Source organism: Ixodes scapularis, unplaced genomic scaffold, assembly GCF_016920785.2.
Source record: "Ixodes scapularis isolate PalLabHiFi unplaced genomic scaffold, ASM1692078v2 PGA_scaffold13__105_contigs__length_92229423, whole genome shotgun sequence".
Classification (NCBI taxonomy): domain Eukaryota; kingdom Metazoa; phylum Arthropoda; class Arachnida; order Ixodida; family Ixodidae; genus Ixodes; species Ixodes scapularis.
In genome coordinates, this window is record NW_024609839.1 from 68,460,161 (window position 1) to 68,476,071 (window position 15,911).

The 15,911-nt window shown below is 44.8% G+C and overlaps 1 protein-coding gene across 1 annotated transcript in view; it reads left to right on the forward strand.

Moving 5' to 3' along the window:
• LOC115332803 (cystinosin homolog) overlaps nucleotides 1-15,423 on the forward strand; it is a 26,535-nt gene extending 11,112 nt beyond the window's left edge. The window contains exons 4-11 of the mRNA XM_040213822.3: nucleotides 991-1,170; nucleotides 2,439-2,579; nucleotides 8,805-8,904; nucleotides 9,933-10,052; nucleotides 10,666-10,845; nucleotides 11,522-11,639; nucleotides 12,356-12,497; nucleotides 14,111-15,423. Coding sequence (XP_040069756.2) covers nucleotides 991-1,170; nucleotides 2,439-2,579; nucleotides 8,805-8,904; nucleotides 9,933-10,052; nucleotides 10,666-10,845; nucleotides 11,522-11,639; nucleotides 12,356-12,497; nucleotides 14,111-14,153 — 1,024 coding nt within the window. The 3' untranslated portion in view covers nucleotides 14,154-15,423. The remainder of the gene's footprint in view (nucleotides 1-990; nucleotides 1,171-2,438; nucleotides 2,580-8,804; nucleotides 8,905-9,932; nucleotides 10,053-10,665; nucleotides 10,846-11,521; nucleotides 11,640-12,355; nucleotides 12,498-14,110) is intronic.
• The last annotated feature ends 488 nt before the right edge of the window (nucleotides 15,424-15,911 follow it).

Consider the following 15,911-nt stretch of genomic DNA (forward strand, 5'->3'; position numbering starts at 1 on the left):
AAAGTCTACGCCGCTGCACACCACAGCACACGCTGTCACGTGCGCATGATCCCTAGTTCGATCAGAAATCACTCCAAACTGAAAAACGAATTCGACGAAAGGCACTAGGCCATACACTCTGCCGCCATTGTCGAACGGCTGGAAAAAAAAAATGACCGCATCTCCACGTGGTGAATGATGTTGATTGGGGCGAAGCTCTGGTGGTGCCTGTCTGCGTAGACGCTGAGCCGCAGCGTGCCGAGCCTTCCGTTCGTTTTCGTCCATGTCAGAAAGAGAATGTGTGGTATGGAACGTGTCTATATACGCATTTGAGCATTTGACCGCAGCGCCCTCTCCTGTATAGACGTTGAGCGGCTACATGCAACGTTTCAACCATGACATCCCCAGCTCTTGAGTTTCTACCATATCTCAGAGCCCCCTACGCGTCCCACAGTTGTGGCCGACTGGTTAAGGCGATGGACTAGAAATCCATTGGGGTCTCCCCGCACAGATTCGAATCCTGTCGACTGCGCAGACATTTCTTTTTTTTTTTCGTAATATTTCTTTGCCACACACAAGCACGTAAGCACGTGCTCACGTGCTCGTGAGCACGTGAGCTCACGAGCACGATCACGAGCGCCACCAAGATCGATGTGAGCACGGACGCCGGACGGACAAGGCTAGACTCTAAGGAGCTTCGCCCCTAATAGAGATGTAAGGTAACCCAACACCACCTGACTGCCGGGCCCATGACGTCATAGGAAAAGTGGAGTAACCTTAAAGTCTAGGTAGTGTTGCCCCTGCCCGTTTCCATCTGGATGAGCATCGTACCGGCGTGCGGTCGTGTACCACTACTGCGTGGCGCACGTTAAAGACCCAGGCTAGCGGGTGTACCGCACTGGCTGAATTGCTCATCGACAGCTGAGGCCCCAGACGTCCATATTGGCTGACAAGCTTTCGGCTGTATAAGCATACGCACATCTCAATTATAATGACATGCTCTCGTTTCAGCGCTCCTCCGAACGATACGGTGAACGTAGAGGTGACCGTTCCTGAAGGTGCTGACGTCGTCGACTTTCCGGGCGGCAGGAGCTTTTCTCTGAGGAACGCTGGCAACTTCTGGGTTAACCTAACGGCCAAAAGGGCGGGCCATGCCACCGTCCTGCTGAACACATCCGTCGCCAGCATCGAGTAAGCTTGAACTGATGCTCTGTTTGCCTTCTTTTTTTTTTTTTTTAATAAATAATTCACTTTCATGTAAGCGAATTTCGGATCATTTTGTGTTTTGTCGTGTCGCCGTCGCCGTGTTTAGCTGGCGGAAATGGCAAATGACAAGTAAGCTACGTCAATAGCTATATTTAGTGGGCTAGCTTCCCGATAATTGAGCGGGACGCCACTATCGGGTATGGGTTACGTTATGGCTTACATGGCTGGCGCCAGTATAGGTCACACTGTCATGTGGCTGGTGCCGATACAAGTCGCACAACCACATGACGTGCTCCAGGTCACGCCAGGTTGTATGACGTCACGGACTTACGTCATGGCGTCAGGTGGTGTCCAGTCACATGACGTTAGTGAGGAGGAGCACGAGGTGGAGCGCTGTAAGCGTCTTCATGTGTGGCACAGTTGGTGGAGAGAGGGGATTGGGGAAAGGGCGGCGGTTACGCCACGTTCGGTACTGTGCAATTTTTCAACTTTACTTTTCATTACAAAAGTGTTGAAAGCTGCACAATTGCACTTGCAATTGATTACTTTCTTGGGCAACGTGTAGAATATGGATGCCAACGTAATGTGAAGAGAGGGTTGTAGCCGTTTGTTGTCTTTTCTGAGACTGCTTGAACGTGTAGTGGAAAGCGCGAGACACATGCGCGAAAAATCGATCCGATCCGACGTCCGATTCGGCAATACGACTGCCTGATTCGAAAAATTTTGTCGCTTCGGACGTCGGATCGGCGATCCGACGTGCGTCCAACGCGCCAGATAGTTTCGCATGGCGGACGGATTGTCGGATGCGTCCAGCCAATGACAGCACAGCTAGCGCAAACGTCATGATGACGTACTGGGTCTGGGGGGACGAATAAGAAAGCGGGAAGGGCGACGGGAAGCCGGACTCGTGGATCCCGCTGACCAATTCGAAATAGATGGCCCCAGCAAAGAATGCACGCGCTAACGAGAACGAGCTTCTAACTTGGCTCGTGTGAGTTAAACCGTCAATCTGGGACCAGAGATCTGTGAACGCGGACCTCCGCTGGGGCGCTTGGATCTCCTGGGCGGAGCCGAACGGATCGTCGTGTCGCATGCAAGGTCGGAAGCGTGTGTCTCAAACTGTCGCGTGCGGCGATTCGGAGCGGCGTTCGGACTGTCGGATCGGACGTCGGATCGGACGATTCTGCCGTCCATGTGTCTCGCGCTTAACTTCATTCTAAAGCTTTTTTTTCTTCTTGTTTTTCTTCTTGCAGCACCAAGGATGCTTTTGTGCGTGTTAGCGTGCTAAAGATGAACTGGATAGACGTCGTGAGCTCCGTCTTCGGCTGGATCTACTTCGTGGCCTGGTCGGTGTCCTTCTATCCCCAGATCTTCCTCAACTGGAAAAGGAAAAGGTTCGTGTCGACTTAATCTCTCTTATGGCAACAGTCGTATTATTGGCGAGCGTTTACATGGGATTCCGGGTGATGACGTTTATTCCTTGTTTCTTCTCAAGTCCAGATGCAGCCGACGCTACAAGCTGTGGGATCAATCAGGGGGCATGAATGGGGAGAGCAAGTTCGTCTGCTCCTTGCACAGGAGTTGCGATAATGTCAGAACGCCAAGTTCTTTTTGGCTGGTTGAAAAAAAAAAATAGTAGATAGACCTTAAGGCATCTAGCATTGAGGTCTACCCACTATCCTTTCACTCAATACCCATCAGAGCTCGGCGTCGTTCCGATGTCACCGCAACCCTTGCGCAAAAAGCAGACGACTTGCTCTCCGGATAGCGCACCATCATGGTCTGCTTCTTGTAGAGGAGTTCCGATGATGTCAGAACGCCGGATTCTTATTGGCTGATTGAAAGCAAAAATAGTGGGTAGACCTCAAGGCGTCTAGCATTTAGGTATGCCCACTATTCTTCCAATCAAAGCCAATCACATCTCGGCGTCGTACTGACGTCACCGCAACCCTCGCGTAACAAGCAGACGACTTGCTCTCCGCATAGCGTACACTCTAAGAAAAAAGGGAGGAGAAAGGTAGCAAAAGCGACTGTTCCTCCTTGTTGCGTACAAGTTGCCCAGAGAAGGGAGGAACGGCAGTTCAGACGAAAGGAGGAGGGCGAGTTCCTCCTTGTTTAGTTGGCGCAGGGGTAGAACATCGCGCTACTGACCAAGTGGTCAACGGTTCGATCCCCAGAAAAGAGTTTTTTTTTGTTTTTTTTTGTTTTTTGTAAAGTTTTTTTTTTTTAATTTTTGTTTACCAAAACACACATAAACAAACCCAGACCGATGAAAGGAAAATTAAAGTCCTTATTATTCTCCGAGGCGTTTTCCTCCTCCAGGCAGACCGGAGAAAGCTTTCGCCCTCCCGACCCATCTTCTTTCGGTTTCGTTTTTCGAGCACATCGCGCACGTTGTTTAATAAATTAATGTTGAGTTGATTGAGCTTCAGCGGCAGCAAAGGCCGCCTGTAATTCCGTCTTCTAGTCCAAACGTGCAGAACATTTCGGTTGCATTGACGTTTTTACCACTAATTTTATCAAACGAGCTAACGAAGCCGCTAGAAACAGCGAAGTTCCGGAGCAGTGTCAGCAGCGCTACATACACTGGGTAAGACGGCCGTCTCCAATTTGCGGGACACACGCGGAACTACAGCAGCGAAACCACGAGGAACTGTGTCGACGTTTTCGACGTTATGGAAATCGCGGGAACTGCGTCCAAGGAAGGCAGATTTTCCTGTCGGCTGCCTGGGTGCCTTCCGTGCTGAGTTCGGTTCCGTTGTCCCGTGCCGAGTGCCAACCGGCGCTCAACGTGATTCTTCTGCGTGTCAGCAACATCGTCAACGTGGTTCTGTATTTCTTCGTGTCAGCGACATCGTGATGGCAGTGTTGTGGGTTGTGAACAGAAGACTGGAATTATCGCCGATGTGACCGTGTGTTCGCGTATCAGTGGTGTTACAACAAGATGAGATGGCGTAAACTGTCGGGCATTGATGCCGCTGGTCGGGCCGTTATCGGAGGGGCCGGGGTGTCGCAGGATGACATTCCGCTTTACATTAAAGAGTTTAAAACCACTTGTCGGATTAGGTGCAGCCGATCGACGTGTGGATAGTCATGTTGGAACGCTGATCTGAACGGTAAGCTCCTATCGTACAGTGGCCAATGTGACTGTCGGTCCCCGAGAGCGATTGCGCTCTGGGGAAAAGACAACACTACGAAAGTATGACGGAAAGTACGTATGTTTATAATGGAAGTTTAGCATTAAAAAAAAGACAGGCAATATCGAAAAAAAACAAAAAACGCTATCCTTTATTTTACTGTTTAAATATATTACGGTTCCTGTAGAAACTGCTTTCTAAGTGGCGCGCTGGGATGAGCGCTAGATGTTTTCGAGCTCGCAACGGCGCAGCTCCGTACACTTAACAGTTGTCGGAAGTCGCGGCTTTGACTGCATTCAAGTTGATCGAAAAGCGATTTCTGTGCCCGTGAAGCATCACTTCCAGCTGAGTGAATATCCGCTCTACAGAGATTAATTCAAGACGGCAATTGCAGCTTTGCGCGAACAGCACAAATAGAAAAACGAACACTACAATATAAATACTGGCTACGAAGGGCCATGCGGGAAAACAAACTCATGGCTTAGAACCACATTGGAGCGGCTCGATTTATTGGCTTTCAAATAATTATGGCATGATCGAGCGTCTTCTTTTTAATAAGAGATTCATCCCCTGAGCCATTAAAAATAGCCTCAGATGTATGACATTGCTGGGAAAAAATGAACATGTTCGGAATATTTTTTTTTGTTTAGGGAGTCACCGAAAAATTCCACACGTTCAAAACGACCACTATAAAAGGCGGAAACGCAGGGCTCGGTAGTAGTGATCGGGGTAGTGTGCTGTTGTATTGATGTCTGTATGTGCGATGCCTGTGTACGCGTTCAATATATGTTGACCTGATGTTTGTAGTGTGCGCAACGTGTCTACATGTGTTAGAGATTCCGAAGAAAAGGAAACGCAATTGTGGCGTGAGGAAATGAAAATATTTTTTTGTAAAAACATGAATTGGGCGGTACCTAGCGCCACCTAGCCTAGCTACGTGCGATTACTCTGCTTGACCCTGCCATCTGGTGGCAAGCGATTTAACATCCTTTTACGCTACGCGGCTACGCCATAATTTCGTGTTACCGTGCTGAGATAAGCCAAGAGGTTGCATCGGATTTGCTTTTTTTTGAGAGCGGCTTTTGGTTTTGCGGGCGAATGATTTTCACTCCTCCGTGATGTGCGGTTGACGCAACGGTTGACGAAGGAATTGTGGCTCGAGGAATAGCAAAGGTAGGACATAAAGTGCGCGAACTGAGTGCCGGTTGTCTCCGTTGAACATCGCAGTGCTGACGATGAGAAGACTGAGTGACTGCATGCTTTCGAAACGCAAGTTTCTTTACCTGCAGGGGTAAAGAAACTTCGGAAATGAATACAGTTCGCGGAAAGCTCGTGTTACGTTTTTATTTCCTGCTCCTCTCGCTTCGTGCAATGGACTTAGTGTTCTCGTTAAGCCTTACCGAGCTCGATTTGCTCGATTCGTGGCCGCCATAATGAGATGCAGTCGACGGAGGAACGTTTCCTCCCCTGCTGAAGGGACGAAAGTTTCTCCCTTTCTGAAGGAACATATGTGTCAAGAGCGTTCCTCCCTTTAGGGAGGACTATACTGACCCTTTTTTCTAAGAGTGTACCTTCATGGTGTTCGTCATGTTTCTGTACGTGTTTTATAATCACTGAAGCAATCATAAACAGAAAAGGCCCGGTGACTTGCGTTTTTGACGCTGGTTGGTCGGTACCATTACCTCGTAGCGTCTGCTGCGCCTGGACTTAGGCTGAAACGAAGTTATAAGTAAGGGGTTGGAAATTTTCTCGCTGAAGGTCGCGGCCTGTTCCCTGCGTCACGTAACACCGTCGCGTTTTTTTCGGTACCTCGCCGTGACACATTGACGGCTCGTGGTACTGTGTGTGACACCTCATGAAGTCGTAATTGGAGTACAGTGTGATTGTGTGTGGTCTGTGGGCACCAGAGTCAGCGGCGCTTCGCCTGGCGCCGCAGTTAATTTTCAGGACACCACAACTGCGGTTTTGTGCGCGTGACTCAGAAAAAAAGTAATCGATTACTTTTTTTATTTTATAAGTAATTGATTACTATTACTCTGAATTAAAAGCTACTCAATTAGATTGCTTGATTATTTAAAAGCAAAAGTAATTGACCGTTACGGGAAAAAATAACCGTTACTTTTCCGATTACTTTGGATTTTCGAAACGGCATATGATTCTGACGGTTTGGAAACAAGCCATTTTGTGCTGTCGATTAGTGGATTAGAATAACTACCAAGATTTAAAATGCACCATTTTCGGTAGACTGTCCTCTTTAATCCGGAGCGCAAGTTCGTCCGCTCTTTGCACAGGGCTTGCAGTGACGTCAGAATTGTGCCGAGCTCCGATTGGCACTGATTGGAGGGATAGTGGTTAGACATCGATGCTAGCTGTCTTGAGGCCTACTCACAATCCTTCTAATCAGGGCCAACTGGAGCTCGGCGTTCTGACGTCACTGCAGCCCCTGTGCAAGAAGCGGACGAACTTGCGCTCCGCGTAGACTTGGTTCGAGGGTTCTTGATAAGTAAGTTCTTGAAACAAAGGGCGCCCTTAGTAAGGGAGTGACAATGGTGACGGTTACAAGTAATATTATTACTTTCAAAATGAATGAGATTGCTCTTGTGATTAGTACTTAATAAAGGGAATAAAATGATTATACAATTACTTTAAAAAAGAAATTCGATGACTTGTGAGGAGTACCACAGAAATCTGTAAGGAACTGGCACTTTTTGTTTTGTTTTTTGTTTCCGCTATATTTACGGCGAAATAATTTGTTGTCTCGTTGGAACGGGAGACTTCGTCGTATTGTTTACAAAGAAATTGGGAACTCAGATTCAATGAAAACTTCATCCGAAAGTGTGACGTTACGATGCGCCGTAGTTGTAAGCACTCGTGCAACTGGCTTATAAGTACGACATGCATCTTTACCGAAATTACACTTGAAGGCTGTCAGGTCTTGCACTGTTGGATCGAAAATAAATGTAGCCTCATTAAGTGTGAGCGAGTCTTTTTTTTCGTTAAAAATGTTTTACTCAGTAGGATATCTTGAAAGGAAGCGTGTCGGAGAACCTCGAGGTTTGCAGAAGTAGATCCGTCTCTCCCCCTTAGGGTGCGTAATTATGACGTCATTTGGATGTCATCGTGTTCTTCTTGCGACCCCTCCTGTATCGTAACTCGCTTTTGCCTGCAGATGTTTCTTGAGAGCACTGCTCTTGAGGCGCCCGTTTCTGTGTTGAGTGGCATCTGCGGAACCACGCGCGTTGCATTGGGGTAAATTTCCCCGTCAAATTAAGCGGAGAACTTTTCCTGCTCATTATAGTGGGAAAATTGTTGTTGCTGCATTTCGACGGGAAAATTTGCTGCTAAATTTAGAGGGGAAATTGACGTCACGTAACCTCAACACCAATTCAGTTTCCCCGCTAAATTTAGTGAGAAACGTTTCGCTAAATTTAGCTGGAAAATTTTCGCTAATTTTTATTGAAATTTTTTTGCTAAATGAAAGGGCAGCAGACAAGGGGGGGGGGGGGGTATGGTGTGGGAGGAGGGGCATATTTTCCCTTCCGTACCCTCCCTCCTCCTCCTCCTCCTCCTCAAGAGCTGCGCTTTAATTCGGCATTACAGAGGATTGTAATCGTCATTTATTTTTTGTGTTGCTGTCTGCATTGTAAAATGTATGGTTTTATTTCAACACATTATTTGTGTCCTTAAACAGATTGTCGGTAGTTGATAGATAATGTGCCCTTCATAGTATTTAGAAAAAGGGGGGAGGGGGGTTCCGTGGCTACAAACACAATATATCGGGGGCGCTGGACTTGTCCTATACGCATCACTAACCGCTGGCGGCGGTAGAAACCTATTGAGAGTAAAACAGCAATTCAACCCTCAATAATATACTTTTGTTGAGTGCAAAAGCGGACCGCTGTTGCACAAGGTAATGGGTGTGAACAGTGCTGTGCAGGCACTGAATAGACAAATAAGAACATAATTGTAGAACGATTTCCATTTTATTTTGATCTAGAGGAGTTAAGGTACAAGTATGACACGATTTAATCTTTCTGTCCACCAGTTTTAATTCTAACCAAAAAATATTCATACCGTAGATAACATGCATTTCTTGACGACGAATTTCATAAAAACTTGACTTGTGACCGTCAAAAAAAGAATGATTTGTTTTAAGCAGTTTCCACTGGGGAAAAACGAACACGAAATTAGCGTACCAGAGGATGAGGACAGCCTGCCCTTGTGTGTCCGGTTCTGCGAGCCTGGGGTATTTAACGTTCACTGCACTATAGTGATACAAGGAAGCACGCGAGTACAATTTTCATCGAGATTGAAACGGGCAGTGTTAGGGAACGAACCCAGCATCTCCTTGCCAAGCAATGGAAGCATTAGGTTTACGTGCTCGAGCTACTGTGCGCTAAATCACTAAAGATTACATACTGTCTGTCAGTCCAAAAATGGAGTATTTAACGTTGGTAAGACTGACTTTTGTTTTCTTTGCAGTGTTGTGGGACTTAGCTTCGATTTCATTGGGCTCAACTTGACCGGTTTCCTGGCATACTCGTTCTTCAACATTGGGATGTTCTTCAGTAAAGACGTGCAGGTGAGATTTAATAATTTGCACACGCCTTCAATAAAATCGGTAGCAGCATTAACATAATTGATCACGTCTGTGCTAAATTTAGAGGGGTAAATCGACGTAAATTGCACGCACACACACACACACACGCACACACACACACACACACATATATATTAATCTCGTAAAAAGGAGGTAAATGCTTTAAAACGTATTTATTGGAAAACCTTCCCAGCCAGGACCGCTCTTCATCAGGCCCTAATGTTGCAGTGAAAGGTGCTAAAAATAGCTGATTTGGGGTTTTCGATGATGTTCAGCAAGTTTCTAATTAGAACTATGTGTATTTTCTCTAATTAAAAAGTTCATTAATGAATTTTAATTAATTAATGGACTTATCGCAAAGATTAGCCTCCCACATAATGTCCGCCTGGCCGTATAACCCACCTGCACAAACCGCATTAGTGTAGATTTCAAGGTTTTTTTCAAACAAATGTGTAAGAATAAAAAGCAAAAACACCCTATATATATATATATATATATATATATATATATATATATATATATATATATATATATATATATAACGGGCATGGTGGCGGGAGGCCGAAGGCGTGGGTATAAAACTGAGAAGAAAAAACCCTTAGTGAAAAACAGCAACAACGGACGATTTAATCTTATTTTTAATATATATATATATGCATGCATTATCGGAGAGAGTGAATAATGAATTTAGCATTAAAGTTCGAGAAAGGAAAAAAAAGCTGGCGACGGAAGCAGTAGATCTCTCGAGCTACTGTGCGCTCCTGGCCCAATATTTTGTTAGTGTAATTAAGTAGGGAATGAATAATATAACAATCTTAATTTATATTTATTTATGTAGCGAGTTATAAATAAACAAATATTGGGACTTCAAATTAAATTTAGTGCATCTTTGAAACAGGATTGTAAAAGTATTATGCAAGAGACTTGTATTGCATCCCTACCGTTTTGCATCGACCAGACAAATACGTTATGTATTTATCGTTGCATTAAAATGTTTTGTTTATTTTCAGGCTGAGTATTTGCTTCAGCACCCGACAGGAGTCATTCCCGTTGAGATCAACGACATTGTGTTTGGAATTCACGCCTCATTCGCCACTTTCATCACGGTTTTACAGTGCTGTTTTTACGAGGTAAGGATTTATATCATTAGTGTCATTCTTTGCAAAGGGACTTCCTGGATGTTCTTCAAATAGAACCCTTTCGAAATTGTGAAAGGATGCATAGATTATGCGCAGCCGCCATTAGTTGGTCTTGTCGCTTTCGGCGTGAAGCCCGTGATTGGTTCCGAGTTCGCGCCGAGCACTGACGCAGCACTCGTGTGGAATGCGTTTCGTTCCGAGTACACTCCGAATGCTGACGAAGGGATCGTATCCAATGCCTGCTCAAAGTGCACGACCAACTAATGGCGGCCCCACATAATCTATGCCTAATTTTGAAATTTTGAAAAGCGCGTATGATAGTCATAGACAGCCTAAGAAATCCTTGGCGTAGCTTAATATGCTCACGCATCTCGCTTCGTGTTCTTTGCTTCGGCACTCTGTTCGGCTAATGCCAAACTATCGAAATGGAGGTATGTTTCCGAGGAACCGTGCGAGAGAAAACCTCTTGCACACTAGTTGTCCCTCCGGTTCTTTATCTTGTCGCCAAAACGGCTCTGATTCTCCGCTAAAGTAACCTTCCTTTTATGTCCGCACCTGCGGACTACCCGACGTTTTCGTTAATGGTTTATCTTGTGATTTGCAGAGGCAGGACCAAAGGGTGTCTCTCCCCGCGCGTGTCCTGCTGGGCGTGATCTGGACGGGGGCGGTCGTGTTCGGCATAGTCACGGTGGCCGGCGGCAACCCACACAGTCCGTGGCTTACCTACCTCTACTTTTTCTCCTATTCAAAACTCGTCATCACTCTTATCAAGTACATACCACAGGTAAGGCGAGAGAATGGGAAGAACCTCATCGAGTCATCATCGTGATTTGTTTCTTGTTTATTCTTATATAGACAGCTGATTGCCTTGATTCCCCACATGGCAATACCATCACATCATCATCATAATCATCATTATGCTCACTAACAGCCAATGGCTTGACTATGTGAATAGCACTATGATCATTATCATAATTTTCTTCTTTTCTTTCTTTTGTGTGCATATGAACAGCCAGTTGTTTCGACTTTACTTCTGAACAAAAAAAAAACACTTCAGTTTTTATTGTGTATTTTATTTGTTAGCTTTGCAATGAGAAAGTAAATGCGTCTTGGCTGATGGCGGATAGGTGGTTCTGGGTAACGTTTTGCAGGGCAAGTTGAGGTTTCGATATAAAAAAGATGTGTTCAAGCAAAAAAAAAAAAGAAAAAAGAGTGACAATGATTTGAATGCAGAAATTCATTGAATACAAATGGGCCTGTTAAATGATATCTGGCTGTGCCTTATAAGTAAAATCAAATCTTTCTTCTGGTGTAATTATAAGTTCTCACTCCTAGATGTGGGGGCTTCCGTAAACCAACTTGATTTCTGTCTTGAAACATTGCGCATTATATTTCTACATAGTGGTATAGTGAGGAATGTTAAGGAATGTTAAAACTGTTATAAATGTTTTTGCTTTCAGGCCTATCTCAATTTTAGAAGAAAATCCACAGTTGGTTGGAGCATTGGGAACATCCTTCTGGATTTCACCGGTGGAAGCTTGAGCATGTTACAGATGTTTCTCATTGCCTATAATTATGGTAAGGTTGAACTATAATCGCTACACGTTTCATGCTAAATAGATCTCATATAATTGCACTCTGTGTCGTCCCAACCCTCATTCATATGAGGCATCACTTGTTGAGCGTGAAGGGACAACTTTAATGTTAGCCTACATCGTTGTGTATGCAAAATATGCCTCATTGGTAGCCCAAGGGATACAAAGTACCGCATGCTTTCCACCTAACTTTAACATATACATATATATATGTGGTACATTATCTTATGCTGTCGAATCCGAAGTTTGTCGTCGCGTGAAGAGTTCAGCAAAGGCCTTTTCACTAGACTAGCTTCTTTGTACGCATTGTAGTCATTACTTCAATTACAATAGCAAAACATAATGAAACGGAAACAGGAAAGTGGACAAAGAAGGTATGTCATTGTAGCATGATCTTGTTCTGTTCTTCGATTGATTAATTTTCAACTGAAATATCAAAAGGTCGTTATAACATCACGTTTATGCTGTATTCAACTCCTCCTAATGACGCGTTATAGCCTTATTCCGTTTGGAGTCAGTACTATACTCCATGGAGGTGGTTTTCATCTAGCCCCCAAAACAGCGAATTGATGGTTTAACAGGTCGTTCACCCAATATTTAACCAAAAGGTTTTCTTCAACTTCATCAGACATCATCAGCAAATGATTTTCGTGTTCCGTGAAATGTCGACTAAACCTAGTTTTCTTCCATCCCCAACAGATGACTGGTCGTCATTGTTTGGAAACTTTACCAAGTTTGGCCTGGGTTTCATCAGCATCTCCTTCGACCTCCTGTTCATTATTCAACATTATGTGCTCTACCGGCACGCGCCTGCCATCACAGAGACGGACGCTGATGAAGCGTAGGTGTCTAGGGACAATGTGTACAAGCTCATGATGCACGAAGACCCAGCATTAACGTCCTTAGCTACTGGCAGGTGCAGTTCTTGAGAGAGACATGTCCCAGAGTTCCCCAAAGGCATTCGACCGCTAGAGTTGCCCGCAGTTCTAGCGGTTTAGGTCGCCGATCTCGGCAGTGTCTTCTGGGAGGCGATCTGTGATTTTGCAGCATCATGGATTCTGAATTGTTGCTTCCCCCATGCAAACATGGGATAAGGTGTGCGCTGCCACGTATTTCTGGGTTTGCTGGATAATCTGAAAACAGTGTGTCTGGCTGCGTGCTGAGCAGTGACATATTTTAGTAACGGGACAATAGAAACATATTTTCAAAACTGCTGCCCTTGGCATTGCACGATGCTGTATCCAGCCATCTCGTGGTACTTCGACGCTGTTTGTTATAACTTGCATTGCTCCGGTCAAGTCACCAAGGGTACGTTACAATTCCACCAGAGCGATATCTACAAGACAGCGTTTAGATTACTGAGTATATAGTGTGTTAAGTAGTTATGTTTTATTTCTTTAGGTGCTTCTTTGACACAGTTGGAGGCAAAGTCAGCTAGAACTCCATGGCGCTAGTTGTTCAAGTGGATTGTGGAAGGCACTCGCTCCTATAAAGCGAACCATAAATGTGTCCTTGAAGATTGTTTTAATAGTATCTGTAGCCATCCTTCGCGCGCAGGTTTTAGTTTTAATTCGATGAGTTTAGCAATGTCTGTGACAATTGTCTGTGTTTCTACATGTACTCAATGTGCTTCTTGAAATAAGACTAAATGTTTGGCTTAATTTATGCAGTTTTCTAAGCGAATGCTTTAGGATAAAGTGCGTGCTACTATAGCTTGCGATAATGATGTTCAAAGCTAATCCCCCCGGCGCATGCGTACAAAGAGTAGATGGCTTCCATTTCTCTTATTTTAGTCTTCCCTTTCGGGTTTTATATACCGGAGAAATTAGTTTGATGTCGTGTTTTTTTTTTATTCCCATCTTAAACTTTAGGACGTGTAATCTATCAACTCGCTCTATTTATGCCATGGGCATTTACGCATCATAGTTTATATCGCGGAACTCTACAACTATGCTCTTTAAAAAGTGTCGGTGTTTATTGCGGAAGCATTATTTGGCAATCAAGCTTAATAGTGAGCTCTGAAAATTCGCCCCAAGTTTAATTGAACGAATGCCATTCCAACCTAAGATATTTTAAAGATACAACAAATTCCCATTCGTTATTCATTGCTCGTAGCCGCTCGTGACGAGACGCAACGATAGATAAAACGTTTTCAAACACTTGCTCCTCGCTGCGCGCACTTCAGCACTCGACATCAACTATTTTGTGCTACATTGTCAATGCTAGCTCAGCTTCCACAGAGCCGTAGCCCCGCACTGCTGCGAGGGAACGCGGCTTTATCTTGGCTTGCGTCTCATTCGCACTTGCTGTCGTCCGAAGGAGACGCGAGCGCTGTGGAGGCAACTCGATCCTTGACAATCTAGAACGAGATAGTTGACGCCGAGTACACTCGTAATTTTTCCTGCTTTGAGCAATGGTATTTGACACTCACGCACACTATAATAATATTTTCAGGCGCCCCATGGAATTCATCGCCGTGAAACGAACGGAGGATTAGCAAGGCTACACAATGCAGCGAATACGAGGCTTGATTGAAAAGTTTCCGGAATCGCCTTTAGGGGACTTTTTTTTGCAAGATATTATTATGTCGCTGTGTTGGCCACCCTTTCGTATGAAATGACCACAAATGTCAGATTGATATCTTAAGAAGTCTGGCTTTCACAAGAATTCAAGTCGAGCAACGATGAACATTTTGTATGATGGATAATAGTGAAATTCAAGGGGTCATCGAAATTTTTTGCTTGGAGAGAAAAGCATCGACGGAAATCAAATCCAGGTTGGATGGTGTTCTTGGGGACTCATCACCAATCTTTTTCCACCCTGAGGTTTTGGGTTTCCGAACTCATGCGTGGTTGTACGGACACAAATGATGAACCACGTTCAGGACGTACCAAAACGACTACCAGACCAGAAATTCTGAATAAAATTTATGACTTGGCTTTGGAAGACCGCTGAATAAAAGTGCGTGAAATTAAGCAAGCAGTGGGCATATCTTCTGAAGGAGTTGTTCATATTTTACACAAGAATTGGGGATTAAAGAAACTTTGTGCAAGATGGGAGCGGCACTGCTTCAATCCGCAGCAAAAACGCATTCGAGCCCGAACGTCAGCCGACGGTTGGCAAGTATTTCAGGCAAACTCAACAGATTTCAAGGGACGTTTCGTAACTACGGACGATACCTGGGTAGACCATTACACGCCAGAAACAAAAATTCGATGAAAAAATGGACGTCCCGGTGGATTTGCTCCGAAGAAGCCAAAAACCATTCAATCGGCTGGTAAGTTGATGGCATCAGTCTTTTGGTACGCCAAAGATATTTTGCTCATTGATTATCTTTAAAAGGGTAGAAATGTCACTGGTCAATACCACACAAACACTTCTGCACAAGGTAAAACAAGTAATTAAAAAAAAAAAAAGATTATCGGGAATGGTCAAGAAACGGGTGGTTTTTCACGACGACGATGCACCCGCCCAGTCAGGGGCAGTCGCTGAGCAAAAACTGAGAGAATAAGTTCAAACCCCTCCTCCATCCACCGTATTAACCTGATTTGGCACCCTCGAACTTCAACCTATTGCCGAAGCTCAAGACCTTCTGACTGAAAATAAATTTTACTCGATTAAAGAGGCGATGGAGGCTATGAGCAGTTATGTTTCGGATCTCTAAGAACGTCACTTCCGGGAGGGAATCGAAAAGCTTAAGAAACACTGGACCATGTGTGCCGAGCTTCGGATTGATTATGTCGAAAAATAAAGTATGACTTAAATCATATATATATTGTTCTCATTTTCACTTCGGAAACTTTTCAATCTGCCCTCGTACCACAACAGGACACTGTAAATATATACATGAGTGCATATACGGTTGAACCGTTTGAAATGGGGAGACTGCTAGCGTCACCTAGCCAATGTCAACTTCGACAGTTTACGTTTCTTCCAATCACCGCGACACTTACCGGATCGATCACTGATCTCAATGACAATTGCTGGATCGCGCTTGCCGCTCCCGCAAGTGAAGCCACCGGACGCAACCCCGCTGGGATACGATTTCCCGTTTTGCTAGCCTTTTGCTGCGGTTTTCCAGCGTGCTGTAGACACGTTTTCTACTCGTTCGTCGTCATTCGCCGAGGAAGTTTTTTGAGACTCTGTGTATTGTTGAGACTTGCCGTTGTGAACACGTGGAAAATTTTACGAAAGTGCAGTGTCGCAGGAAAAAGGCAAAACGCGTCGAAAGGAAGGGCTGGCGGCGTGTTCAAAG